The following is a 14,829-nucleotide window of genomic DNA, read 5'->3' as shown; positions in this document are numbered from 1 at the left end:
CTAGGGTATAAAGTAAATCTATGGAAACTGCATAAAATGAGACATTCCTTGGACACATAGGTCCTCCCTTTTGTCACTGTATCTCATCAGTCACAGCCCTTTTTATGTTGTCTTAAATCACTTCTATTTGCTTTGGAGTTAAGAGTCAATGTAAAACATAAATGTCTAACTCTACGGAGCACGTATTTTAGCATAGGTAACTTAGATACAGGAAAATGAAATGAAACTAGTTCTGATGTCAAGTTCTGCTTGAGATCCTTTTAATATTATATTGTGACAATGAGGCACTTGCTATAACTCCAACTGCCTTACAAATCTTGAAAACCTCTTATAAAAAAATTCAAGGTATGTAAAATCAAAAGTGACAACCATCAGGGCAGGACCAAAGGTTGAGAAAAAATATTTTAAAAGAATAATCTAATTATTGTTATCTGAACATTTATTTTGTTTAGAGACTTTATTTAAATACTGTAAGTGTACTCCTTTGGAAGTAGGTTTGTATTCAGTTGGTTTTTTCTCCCACTTTGTTTACTTTAAAGTGCCACGAAAATTAAGTTACGATTATACTTTACTTTCAGCATGCCTTTGCTTAGAAAGGTAGTTCATATTATTCTGAGAGGCTGTATTAAAAATAAATACCAAGTTCTTAATGATATGAGTTTCTGACTTCATGCTAGGAATTATATAAATCAAATTCCAAATAAAACAAAGCTTACAAAGCCACACTGCTGACTCCCTCTAGGGGGAGTTTATTTTCAACAATACCTGAAACAGATCTGTCATGGAGATTATTTTGATCTTGAAAATTTCAATGGAAATGCAACCTAGAAGAACCATCTCTGTAAAACACATTAAGAAACAATTTTCCACGGAGTGCTGTTTTATGTTTCTCTCTGACCACTATCTTCCTCTGCCAGTGTCAACATTCAAACTAACTTACCAATCTTGGGTGCTGCAATGGTGGGTGGTTCAGTAGGAGCTGTATTATTAAATGCAGAGAGAGGAACCTTCATCTGTAGGGGGGGTCGACTGGTGGTCGCATTATGAAGTCCTGGAGTACCCACTGTGGGCAAAGAAGTCCTTGTGGTCTGGGAAACAGGATGTGCAGTAGAAACAGCCTGTACTGCCAACGTTGTGCCTATTGACCCAGCACTGGCTGTAGAGTTTCTTTGAATACCAGGACTGGGTACATGTGGCATGTTATTTGGTTTAGTTGTGTTAGTTGATGCCAAAGACACTGTAGTTTTGGTAAGGCTACCAACTGTAGACGAGTTTTGTACAGATATAAATTCAACATTGCCTGACTGCTGGTTAGAGACCAAAGTCCCTGGGTGGCCTTGCAGAAGCTGAGTCTGGGATGACACTGCCACTGGTACATGCAGGATTACGGGCAAAGACTGCAATGAGACAGACACTGACTGAGTGCTGCCAGTGGGCACTTGATTAGCGCCTACAACCGTAGCCGTGTTAGCTGTGGGAAGCACTGCTGTTGTCAAAGAGCTGGTGGAGGACACTGGAGTCTGAAGCTTAGGATGTCCACTGACAACTGCTGGAGAAGCAGCAAGACTGGAAGCAGGCACTACACGCACACACACACACACACAAAAAAAAAAAAAAAAAAAAAAAAAAAATTAATCACTTGAATCAAATTGGAAGTTTCACTGCAACACAATGAATGGAAACAATTCATGATGAGGGCAGCGAGTCACTGGAACTGGTTCTCCAGAGTGACTGTGAATGCCCTATCATTTTAAATGTTCAACATCAGGCTGGACAGGGCTTTGAGCAACTTGATCTTGTGAAAGACGCCCTGGCCCATGGTGGCAGGGTTGGACTAGATGATCTTTAAAGGTCCCTTCCAACCCAGAAAATTCTATGATTCTATGAAAACTGTAGTGTATATTTACTTCTTTTTACCAATAAAGGCCATGGGTACTATTCTTCTGTTTTAGACAATGCCACGTTAAAGATACAGTCAATACTGCATTTCTGTTTATAAGAAACGTCAGAAAAAAAGATACAGAATTATGACACAGGCTTGAAGAAAGCTCCAAGATTTAACTGTTGAAAACACCAATTACAGCATTTTAAACACCCATTACAGAAATGGCAGAGCAACTGGTGCTTCACAAAACACAAGAAAACAAAAACTATGTCAGTTATGACTAACTTGCCTTGTATAGGCAGGACCTTGTATCCAGAAGGTTCTACCAAAACCAAGTATTAATGTGTCAAGAGAAGATACTGACTTTTATACAACAAAATTTCAGGATCAATTCTAAAGATCAGGAGCAAAATACTCTACTGAAAGCCAGTACATGCAAACTGTAAGATAATTGTGTGGGAAAGATTCAGCATTCAATATTAAACAAACTATTTTTATAACCAAGGTCAGTGTGACTATATGAATAAATTAATGGTGAGTTTGAGTCTACATTCCTAATAAAATTTTAATCTAGAAATTCCATTTTTCAACATGACTCCTTTAAGAAATGGGATTTATAACTGCTGTTAGTTTCCCACTCAATTTCTATAGTCATTAGGTAGAGGAAAGGATATCATCAGCATCCTATTATGATCAAGTACAATAAGGGGCCTGAGATGTGTTTCAGTTCTTGGCAGCTAGTTTTGCTGCCATACCCAGCATGCAGTCTCCTGAAGCATCTAATTTACCACAAGTTCAGCTTGGCCAAATCAGCACATTTTTTCCCATATCTGGTAAGTAGACTACACAAATATAAACTGGGAATGCGCTAGAGAACTAAAAATAATCATTTTTTTATGTCAGAAAAAAGGAGTAAAATCAGTTTTGCTCTCTTCAGTTAGTTATTTCTATAATGGAAAGCAAAAAGTTTTAAGAAATGTGTTTATAGTCCATAGGCATTTTCTTACCTGGATTCACAGGGGCTTGAAAAGTTGCTGGTGTGCTCTCTCCTACATTTCTCTTTGACTCCAGCATTTGCCTCACTGTGCCAGCATTTCTAAGGAACGAAGTTTGAGTTAACGTTTCTCTCAATAAGCCGCGTAAGGAGTATTTATGAACAGTACAACGGTGAAAAAATCCCTAATTTTACAGCTCTTCTTTTCTTTGAGATTTTCTTTTCTAAATCCTTTTTTTACTTCTCAGGCAAATTAACTTTGGATATTTCCCTAATAAAATGAAGTACGGAATTATTTATAAATTTTCAAGTCCTTGCACCAAGCTTGTCTTGCATCATAAGAATTTTCCTGTTCTTGAAATTAAACTTCCACTGTTACCTATAATTTTTTAAATGCTGAAGCTGATGCTAAATTTAACCAAGAATGGGTTAAATTCTGTCAATTTATGACTTCTGTAAAAGCAAATCATATTTTACAAGTGAAGAGCAATGAAGGAAAAAGAAGAACAATAATTAAAAAAAAAATACGGAGATCATCTGAAGTGTCCTTTTGTAAATTTTAACATGGTCCCAGTGATGTGCTTTGCTTACCGATAAGTGGCATTGTTTACATTTGCAGTGTCAGGTGCTGCTTTCCCTGGAGACACAGGTGCATTTGCCACATTCTACACAGAGTGAGAGAGAGAGAGCATAACAAAGCAACTCTAAGTCAGCTTGCAAACTTATGCTTTGATTATATTTCATATCCATTCACTGCTATGTGAGAGATTCATTTTCTGAAGTCAACATTGCAGGAGAATTTGATAAATTTTACAAATACCCAAAATCTCCTTGGTCCTACTGCCTCCCCCTTCTATATCCTCTCTTTCCTCTTCCACCTCTCACCCCTCAGAATCAAGGTAGTGGGATGCACTTTTTATTTACACTGTACTCTTCATAATTAAATAAATTAGATTCAGTTACATACAGTTTAAGGTGTTTTCACACGAAAAATGGCTAAAGAAGCTTCTGTACAAATCAGAATTACATAACAGATGTTAAGACTTCTTTAACCAAACCAGACAAACTTGCTTTGTCAATGCCATTAAATGAAAAAGTCACATCTTTCCTCACATAAATTTTCTTTATTTTCCAAAACAAGACTTAGGTTAACTCAGAAAAAAACACCAGACCCCAATGAATCTAGTTCTTACTTCCTGTCTCTTCTTCAAGTCCTCCTTGGCTGCTCCAACCCTCTTTGTCAATCTCGCAATTTTAGCCTAAACAGGAAGAAGATGAAAACAAACAAAACCATAAATCCCCAAGAACCATCAAAGAAATTTTACAAACTAAAAGATATATAACTAAGACATCAAATCAAAGGCTATTTTCACACCAGGGAAATTGTACTGTATTTCAAGGAAGAATAACTATGCTATTTCAACTATATTATAGCAGCAAGACAAACGTATGCATCACAATCAAGGTCTCTTAGAGACAAGTTTAATTATTTTCCTTCCTATTCACAACTGCACAAACTGAATCCACCTTGCATGTTCCCACAAAACTACATAATTGAAAGCCTTATATGAAGTTAATAATTTGACACTAGTTGATGGCTAAAGATACTGGTAAACAAGTATATTGAAAGTACTTAAGACAACACAAAATGTCTGCGGCAACTAGAGGACAGAGTTTTAGAGTGGGAACTGATCTGGCAAACTCCATATTTCTTTTAATGAAAAAATTTAAATGGCCTTATTGTTGGAACTTGTTATGAGATAAGCTTTTAATTGTCTTGTCAGTTCAAAATTCTTTGCATTTTGTGATGTTCTTCATGTCACCACTATGTACATATTTTCGACAAAGAATGCAGGAAAGCATACAGCATTCAATACTAGCTACTTGCTTCCTTGCTAGAACATCAACTGTTTACATTCTGGGGAAACAACATGTTATGTAGAATGTTCAAAGTCTAGTGCTACTGTCCTCTCCTTTCTGCATGTTCCCATTTTTATGCAAATTTCCAGCTTCAGAAAGACCTCAGGTATTTTCATACTTGGCATTTTTTTGAAAAATGTGTAAATGGAACAGAAGAGTGGAAAAGCAGTCTACTAACACCTAATGGATCAGTCTGCCAGATGGAAGATCCACTTCAGGGTTTCTGTATGATTAACTGGTTGCTTCCCCCCTTCTGAGTAGGAAAAAAAGTTTTACAACTCAAAAGGAACATTAGTATTTGCTGCTCCCCTCGCAGAGTCAAAATGGTTTCCCTACTGGCAACTGTAGGAACCTTACTACTAAGTATTGAGAAAGCTAATTTTGCATTTGACCCGAGTATAGAGCTGAACACACAAACACTCACCTGCATTTCAGTAAGCACAGTTTTATGCCTCTTGTTGCATTCCACTTTCTCCATTCGGGTTTTCAAGTCTGCCAGAGTCTTGTCAAATACCGCACACTGTAAAGCGGTAAGTTTTTCTTCTAACAGTCTCTGGATAATCTGCAAAATTGTCATATTAAAAAAAACCAACAATGCAATCCCAAAATTTGGAGGACCATTTATAAAAATATTCTCAACTCCTAACAAATACCTGCTATAAACAGAATAATGACAACTCTCGTGCCCTGTCAATCACATATATCTACAGTCAGCAATAAGCATGTGGTTGCACAGCTAAGTTTCTACATAATTTTGGAAAATACTAATGGTTTGCCATTAATTCAACAAATCCATTTCCTTGCAGTATGGTAAGGCTATAGAATCTTACTATGTATAAAAAGAACCTTAGTAACAGAAGATTTTCTTTAAAGTGCAGTGCTTACACAAATTGATTGTTCTTACTTTTCTATTTTTGAGTGGGACATTGGCATTCAAAGAACAGAAACTTAAGACATTCAACAAAAACTTCTTTCTGAGATGTATTTTCCCCTAGCAAAAAGGCAGTGTTGCCTTTCTTGCAGAAGCTAAGAAGTGCAAGAAAAGACTGGTTTTCACAAAGTTTACTTGATAAAAATTATTATTTAGTGGTTTTCTCCCTTCTATACCTACTGCAGTGTAAAAAGTTTTCTTAGGAAACAAAAATAAATAAGCAACTAATGTGGTTCAGGTTTTGCCATCCTAAATTAATGAAGTTAAAACACGTGCCAGCTAATGAACTAATAGAAGAACAGCACAATTTTCTTTTCTTCAAGACCATAGGGTCCTTATACAGCAATGGTGCAATCAGGCTCTTAACAGCTCTACAAAAATCTGCAAAATGCCAGGCTGATTATACGCTTGTTTGGAGACTGCCTTTTTTTAAAGGTTAGGCACGCAATAAAGTGCACCCCATATAAACTTCATGGTGAAATACATTCTTTACTAACATTTTCAGTCTAGAGTCACATGAGACTAAGTATAATACATTTCAAATATAACTCCTGCAGAATAGTTTTCAAATGGTATTTGGTCTCTTCTTAAAAGGAGGGCTATATAGAACTTTATATGAATTAAGCACCTTTGTTATTTGAATTACATCCTATGTTCAACCACAAAAAAGAGAAAGTGTTTGGGGACACAGAGTGTGTGCGCAGAAGGACTGCTAACTCAAAGATGGAACACGAGTGACAGGTGTGTGTATAGTTCTTTGTTCTGCACCTCTGTTCTACCTTTTGTAATTTTAGGTCAACATCCTTTCTGGTTGTAATTTGTACTTGGAGTTCTGCTTCATAATCTTCTCCCATGTACCGACGATGTTTAGAATGAACATTGTCCATGTCCTCAGATTTGGAACGCTTTCTCTTTGATGCTTCACCTGGAAAAATTAGATACAACTGCTCATGAGGAACTCCTGAAAAAACAGGTATGTTCAGAATGCCATGACTACTATGAAGTTGTTCTCAGAATAAGCTTTTTCATTCTAAACCAGTAGGAATGCCTCTGGAAAAACATGCTTGATGACAACAAAGTACAAAACCAGCCCTTCTAGTATCTGTACATTACTGCCCTGTCAGTGACGTTCTGCTTTGTGATTCACCCAATCGCTGCCCCAACTGCAAAATGGTTCTAGTACCACCATTCCCCTCTCCAGAACTTCCCACCAGTTCTTCTGGCTCCTATCAGCACCATCCTATAACGAAACATGGCTTCTGAGAAGCAATTCCTTTTCCTTCTTATGAAAAAAGGAATCCTCTCCTCAGAATTTCAGCCAAACAAAACTACATCTCATTTAACTATAACAGCAATTAACTGTATTTACCTACCATGAAGTTTTAACTCGTACCTCCAAAACCTGACTGAAAAACCATTCAAACTCTTTTTTCACTTCTTGGTTAAGAAGGAAAGTAAAAATCTAACAGAAGAACAGGATCAAAACAGAACTAGATTATAAAAGGCATTTTCATCACAGTGATGAAGCACAAAAGAACCAAAGAGACCTCATTCACTCCTCCAGCTCCTGGCACTGTGTCCAGAAGGTTCTTGAGGACAGGAGGGACAGCTGCTTTTAAATAATCTTCAGACTGCATAACAAGGACCCAGAGAACTACAGGATTATCAGCCTCAGTCCCAGGGAACATGATGGAGCAAGTAAGTCTAGATAGAAACCATCTCTAAGCCTATTAAGAAGGAGGTGATGGGGAATAGAATGGATTTATCAAGGGGAAATCATGCATCATCAGCCTTCTACAGTGAGACCATTGGCCTGGTAGATGAGAGGAGAGCATCTTTAATAATGCTTCTGACACGTAAACCAGCATAAAATTCTTGATGTATGGCCTAGATAATTGGACTGGCTCAACTGTTGGGGTCCAGGAACAATGACTATTGGTACACAGTCCAGCTAGAGCTCAGTAATGCACACCAGCAGATGCTACTGGTACCAACACTACCGTCTTCATTCATGACCTAGATAATGGGCTAAGAGGATATCTGCAGCAACTTGAAAGGGATACAAAACTGGAAGGAGTGATTTGTACACTCCTACATGGTTATACTGCCATTCACAGTCACACTGACAAATTGGAGAAATGGGCAAACAAGAACCCCATGAAGTTTAAGGAAAGGAGAAGCCCAAGTACTACACTTGGGTAGCAATAAAACCATGTATTAGTCCAGGCTGGGAATTCACTGGCTGGAAAACACCTTTTCAGAAAAGGGCCTGGTGGTCTTCACGTACATGAAGTTGAACATGGGCCAGCAATGTGCCCTGTTGGCAAAGAAGGCCAACAACATTCTTGGCTACCAGAGAATGTGCACTGACAAGAGGTTGAGGGAGGCACTTATTGCCCTCAAACCAGGGAATGTGAACCTGAACCTTGAGTCTTTTGTCCAATTCTGCCCCTCTAACTGAAAAAAAAAAAAAAAAAAGTGAGCATACTGGAGAGAGTGCAATGTAGAGTCACTAAGATGTTTTAGAGATAGGAGCATTCATCAAGAGCTGGAACTGTTCAACTGGAGAAGGCCATTTGGGGAGATTTTATCATGTTTGTGGATTACCTGAGAGGTGGAAAATGAACAAAGAGCAAGACTTAGTGAATAGCAGTGACAGGACAAGAAAAATGGATGTAAACTTAAATACAGGAATTTCCACTCAAACATTTAAAAACCTTTTCACTGGGAGGGTGGTGAAACACTGGGATCAGAACACTGGAAATTTGTGAAATCTTTGCCTGTGGAAATATTCAAAACCTGTCAGGACGTGGTTCTGGGCAAACTGCTTTCTAGTTGACCTGGTTTTTAAAAGGGGTATTGGACTAGATAACCAACAAAGGCCGCTTCCAAACCTAATGATTCTGTGCTTCTAACACATACAACCGAGTGAAACATAATGGTTTTAACATCACATACTTTTCTCTGTTTGTTTCTCTTCTTCTTTGTGGACCTCTTCTCCTTCTTTATCTTCACAGTCCTTTTTTCTCTCCCCCTCCTCTATAAACAGAAGAAAAAAATCCATGTGACACTCAGTTCCACAAAAATCTTCTAACAGTTCTATTTTGACTAATGAAATAAGAAAACTTATGAAAAAACATGTGAGGGAAGGCAAGAGAAACAAGAATGATAAAAAGGGGATGTAGATATGAAAAAATAAGGGGATACCCTCAAACCAAAAATCTGAACTATCATTAAGACTCACTTCTGAAGATGCTTAACATTTAAACCAGAACTACTGAACTGTAATTATGAGGGCAGCATGTATCAATTACCTCTGAAACAAAATGATGTATTTTTAATGTAGCTAAAGTTCTCAACTAATTGTTCTAGCTTACTTTTCAACTGAGGGAGAAAGTACAAAAATTTCAGTAACAAAATATTAATATGTTTCTCTATTTACAATTGGCAACTTCAACCATTATCTTAATGGTAGGAAAGGCCTTGATTTATGTTAATAAATATAATTTTAATTTGAAGTTTCTTGCTAATGTAAAGTATCACAATTTAGGACTAGTCATTAGGAAATGGTTAAATAGTGAAAAAACTGAAGCCACCAAACACACAAATATAAAAATGGTAGCATTTCCCCAAAAATTTTATTATATGTTCCACAAGCTTCCATTACGTGTTTCATACATGTGTATGAAACAAGCTTCCATTATATATTTCTGTGCTTGCTAGATACAACACATAACTATTGCTTTTAAGATTACAGTCAAATCTATCCAGAATATAACAGAGCAAGTAAGCACTGTTATGAACATCTTGATCTGTACACCTCTTCATTTTCCTATATTCATTTTTACTACAGCAGAGTTTAGTAGTTTTTCTCAGGAAAGTTCTGGTTGCAAAGGTATGCTTGATGCTTTCTTAAGTCTCCCTTCTATTGTGAAGAAAATTTAAATGATTCAAAACAACCTACCTAATAAATCAGAAAAAGGAAAGAGTCAAAACCCAACAACCTGGCATTATTTTTATTTTTCCTATTAATGTAAAAAATAATATTCATAATGCAAATTCTTCAATCCAAGTATGATTTACTTTTAAGGTAATAAATTAGCATAATGCCTATGCCACCTGCTTTTTAAGACTTAGAGATAAGCTTCAGGTATTTAATTGCTATGAATGAATAGGACTCATTTTCCTATGAATCTGAAGGAGAATTGCTAAGTTCAAGATAATTCAGAAATTTTAATATGCAGCTGAAAGACACAAATATTCCACGGAAAGATACACATACCTATCATGTCTTTAAAACATGTTACAAAATTCAAAGCTAAGGGTTTTTTTCAGTTCTATATAGAGGACAAGTAATATCAGGGATGAGAAGGTTGTTTCCTAACTAATTTCCATTACCATGAACCAATCTAGCTCATTTAACTAAAACTGCTTTAAACATGATGCCCAGCTAAAGTCTTCAGTTAAGGAGGAGAAAATTTCACAACCGGCTATCAGCTTAGCTCACTGCTAAAGCTGTGATCTCATTATCCTGACACTTGCCAGGCAGAAGCAATGAATGCAACCTTGCTGGCCTCCCATGAGCTTGGTGTATCAAAGTTTTCCTCAGTTTCTTAATTTATTCCAATAATTTTTCAATTGCTTTCTTCAACTGCCATTTTATCAATGTGTCCTCAAAAGTACCTACTATAATCGTGAAATATTTTTATTGAGTGGTGAGTCAGCTCTACCTTCTGATCAAATTATGAGTTTTGTACTCATGTGCACCACTTCGTAGATAACCACAGTGAGTTGCACCTGCCATGTTTGTTCCTCAATCAATCAGCATTGTAAAAGTCTTCTCCAGTTCTTCATATCAGCAGATTGTCACCTCATTAGTTACCATTCATTTTAGGCAAATTGTTAATTCTGTCACACAGCACAGTCCCTGTAACTCTGAATTTATTTTTCATTTTTCAGCTGATTATTTGCTACACAAGGACTTTCCATTTTACTGTTTCATTTCCAAAAGTTCTCGGTAAGAAATCACTTGTGTTTGGATATCCTAGATAATTCACATCAGGGCTTCCTTGTCACATGCTTGTTTGCTTACACAAAAAGCTCCAAGGCTTTTTGACAACATAGCTATTATAGTTGCCAATTCCACTTGGGAAAGGCATTCATTAATCTGTCCATTTGAATAAAGTCTACTAGTACCATTCTTACACTGTTGTTTAGCCATGTTGGTTTTTAGCTGGACTTGTTGAAATCTCACTTCTTAACTGAGCAGTTTGCACCTGTTTCTCCAATACAGCATCTTGAAATTATCTCCATATGGTCTCCACAATTTTAATTTTCACAAACTCTTTCTAAAAGTTACTCTTTATAAGGTAACTCTACCTGTTTTCTCATACAACTGTTTCCTGCCTATGCAACCTCTCTGCTATTATCTTTGTTGCTGATTAAAACAGAACATCATAGTGACCAATTTTCATTAAATATAGTCTCAGTTACAGCCACCCAACTCTAAGGGTCATAAACTGTTACTAGCCAATGAATAAAACAACTAGTCAAAAGAATTTGTCTTGTCACCAAAACTAAAAATCTGAAAAAGTCTTGCTGGATACATTAATTTTAAAACTTCTGCAAACTGTAGTCCAGTATTTAACATTCATTTCAGTCTTTTTGCTCCATAGCAAATTCCTCTGTGACTCCAGAGTGTTTTTTTATTGGGTAAGATGAAAAAAAGTAAACCTAATGGCTTCAACGAGAGAACTCTTAAACCGCAGTGAGAACAATGATAACCAATTTATTTGTAATGTTCATTTCATAAAAGGGACTTGTAATATCACAATTTTGACACAACTACACAACCTTCTTTGCCTCTGCTTCCGCCACCTCCAATTGTTTCTGGAAGACTTTAATTGCACAACAATGGTATCACTTTTTCAACCTCATTGACAACAGCTAATGCCTAAATAAGGTTCTTAGCAGAAACTATGGAACCTACCTTATCTATATTTAACTAGCATAATTTAAAGGTAAATACTAGAAAAGGAGTCTAAAGCAGGGCTGAAGAGACGTTCCTCTCTGTTTCTCTAGCTGTTTTAGAGACTGAAGACTCAGAATGCCATTAATAAAACAGGACTGGAAAACCTATGGTTACTAACTTCCCAGAGACTAAAGCCTGAATCTTGTTTAAGCTATGAAATTTCTACCCAGTCAGCCATATTTAAACACACTTGGGTTAATATGGTGATATTTTAATAAAAGCTATACAATGGGGAGGTTTGGGGAGAAGAGGGGGAGGAAAAAACCCAACAAAATAATTCCAACCCAAAGATAATTTGAAACAACATCTTCCTTAATTACAGATAAAAGAACAGTGTCAACTTACCAGTAAATAACTAATCTGTTTTATTTTCAGAAGTACAACAGTATAGCAATGACTGTCCATTGTCAAAAAGAAAAGAAGCTTACAGAACTGTATGAAACAGTACACTACAAAGGACATCCATTGAGTTTAACTTAGAAAAATGTTCCGCTAACTATATGAAGAGATCCCACACTTAACATTTAAAAGCATCAATCAGTTGCCATAGCCATCAAAGAAAACTTAGATAAAAACCACTGAGTTAAATGAATAAAAGCTATATGATATGAGAACAAAAAGTTGAGGCACACCTGGATTACATGTGTGTTTTTTCCTTATCAGTTATTTGCATGTTAAAGAAAGCTGAAATCCCTTCTTCCCTGTGAAGGCAGTAAGTGAATCCACTTCTCCTCTGCCAAATCTTTCTGTTCCCTCTCTGACAATTACACATCTTTCCTCTTTTTTCATCCACTACCTCACCCAAGTTACCACCTAAATTTATGGAGTATGAAAAAAATGCAAAGCAAACCAACAAGAAAACAACAAAAAAACCCTAAATCCAAAATCCAAAGCAAATAAACAAAAAAATCAAAACAACCCACATCTCGAATATGACCATTTTTTGGTGCTAAGTTTTCTTCCTGGGCTTCAAATACCACTCTTGGAAACTAAGACTACATAACATTACTGGTGGGTAAGATTGCCTTTTTTATTTAAAAACCTGCCACAAGGTGCGTCATTCTAAGAAATCAACAAAATCTCAAACCTGAATGAAAATTAATGATTTAGAAAATTCTTACCTGGAAGACTTGACTTGTTTGGTACTATTCCTTCAACACATTCCTCCTTCTCATCACAGGGATCCTCTTCATCAGACAGTACTAAGAATGCCTCTTTTGGCAGACTTTCGTTGCTTTCCTGCTTGGATGGTGAACCCAAACAGTTGTCTATTTTCTCTTCTAAATCTGGGACTGTGTCATCCACTGGAAGCAGAGAACTTTTAGAAAAACAGCTCAGATCATCTTCAGCAGGGGCTAGTTTTTCCAAAATTGGAATAATGTCATCTGTTTCCATACAGTCAGTATTGTCCAAGATACTTTCACTTGGCTCATCTATTGTCTTTGAAACAGTGGTTTCTAAAAGTCCTGCACTGCCTTCTTGCTTTTCCTGGTCAGCTTCCATACTGCTGGAGATGGCTGCTTCTCCAACAACCTCTTCAACAGTTACTTCTTCAATCCTCTCTCCCTCACCAGATGAACTGGAATTAACAGGTAAATCATTTGTTTCTCCCTTCTCTTCCGAAGAGTCACTAATATCACAGACTGATTTACTTTCATCTTCCAATGGGATATCATTCTTTCTTTGGTCCAAATGACCTTTTCTATTATTTTCTTCATGGAAGTTATCTTTACTGCTACCAACTCCATTTTCAGCCTCACATTCTACTGCAATGTCAGTATCTTTAGCTTGCTCAGGAGTAACATTCTCAGTAACATTCACCATTAGTGATTTGGATTCTATGTCATTGACTATGTTTCCTGCCCTACTTTCAGGGCTTTTGGTCTCACTAATTTCATCACAAGCTGTTCTTCCTTCTTCAGAGTTAACACACAAGTCGACCACACCATTGATTTCTTTCTTGTCTTCCGTACAGTCTGTATTGCTCAAAAGGGAATTTGTATCAGAATCTCCATTCTCATGTTTACCGTTTAACAGTTTCACTTCAGGTGTCTTCAACAGCTCCTCTTTGACCTTATAGACAGCTTCAAGTTGTTGTCGATCACTTACTCTCATTGTTTTTCGTGCTTTAAACACTTTTTTCTGAGGTTCCTCTGTGCTATCCATCTTGGCCCTTAAAAACAAAACAAAACAGAAAAGAACAGTAAAGATAAAAAAAAATATCATTGTCATATTACACTGCTACTAAGAAAGACTGTAACGTTTAGTACATTTGAAAGTAAACCAATTCAAATGTTACTGACAAAAACAAAGAAACACCTGTCAACACTTAAATTTTATCTGACTTCTCAAAAAGTGAATCCAAGTTTCTCTATGTGCTGCACAAACACATTTATGCAAAGGTCACAGAGGTCACACTGTAACATCATACAGTAATATTCTTACTACATATTTTAGACCACTTGTCTTGTCCTATTCTATTAAAAATAGATATTATACTAAGGTAAGAGCCAGGAGCCTCTGTTCTCATAAAAAGGTAAAAAAAAAAGTAAGCGGATGGATCAAGAGTATTTCCATCCTTCTTAAAAGACTTAATTTCATAAGTTTCAAACAGAATTAATAATTGAGGTAGATAATGAGATTTTTATAGCAAGTCAGTTTTAAGAAAACTTCATTATATACAAAGAATTGCTCAATGTATCATTAAGATACTTTTTCTGCATAAATAAAATCGATTTTAATCCTCTGTATCTATACAATGGTTAACTTCGATTTTTAGACCGCTTTCATTCAGTTTGCAGTAACATTTTACTAAGACTATTTGTGGCCACAAAAACAACAGGTATTGGAGCACCTTGTAGAAAAACTTCCTCTTTCAAGGAAATCTGGTGGGTTTCCCCTCAACACAGTTATACTCATTCCATCCACCCACAGAAGTATTAAGAAAAATATAAATGTTTATAAAAAGTCAAAGAAAAATGTCAGAAAACCTATTTTATCAAATCAAAACATGGAGTTAAAGCTAGCATTACCTAGGAAGCGATAATGATTTTGTTGAAATACAACAA

The 14,829-nt window shown here is 36.4% G+C and overlaps 1 protein-coding gene across 3 annotated transcripts in view; it reads right to left on the bottom strand.

Annotated features, from left to right (window-relative positions):
* The window catches only part of ATF7IP (activating transcription factor 7 interacting protein), an 81,035-nt gene that overhangs the window by 32,860 nt on the left and 33,346 nt on the right, over positions 1–14,829 (bottom strand). For all 3 annotated transcript variants that reach the window (XM_066183548.1, XM_066183550.1, XM_066183549.1), the window contains exons 2-9: positions 12,883–13,934; positions 8,689–8,769; positions 6,510–6,655; positions 5,224–5,361; positions 4,073–4,138; positions 3,471–3,544; positions 2,893–2,981; positions 941–1,579 (exon numbers count right to left, since the gene is read on the bottom strand). In XM_066183548.1, the coding sequence (XP_066039645.1) occupies positions 941–1,579; positions 2,893–2,981; positions 3,471–3,544; positions 4,073–4,138; positions 5,224–5,361; positions 6,510–6,655; positions 8,689–8,769; positions 12,883–13,927 (2,278 nt within the window). In that variant the 5' untranslated portion in view covers positions 13,928–13,934. The remainder of the gene's footprint in view (positions 1–940; positions 1,580–2,892; positions 2,982–3,470; positions 3,545–4,072; positions 4,139–5,223; positions 5,362–6,509; positions 6,656–8,688; positions 8,770–12,882; positions 13,935–14,829) is intronic.

This window comes from Chamaea fasciata, unplaced genomic scaffold (assembly GCF_029207755.1).
Source record: "Chamaea fasciata isolate MVZ Bird 193981 ecotype frontalis unplaced genomic scaffold, bChaFas1.0.hap1 SCAF_5, whole genome shotgun sequence".
NCBI lineage: Eukaryota > Metazoa > Chordata > Aves > Passeriformes > Sylviidae > Chamaea > Chamaea fasciata.
This window is presented reverse-complemented; position numbering and strand designations above follow the sequence as displayed.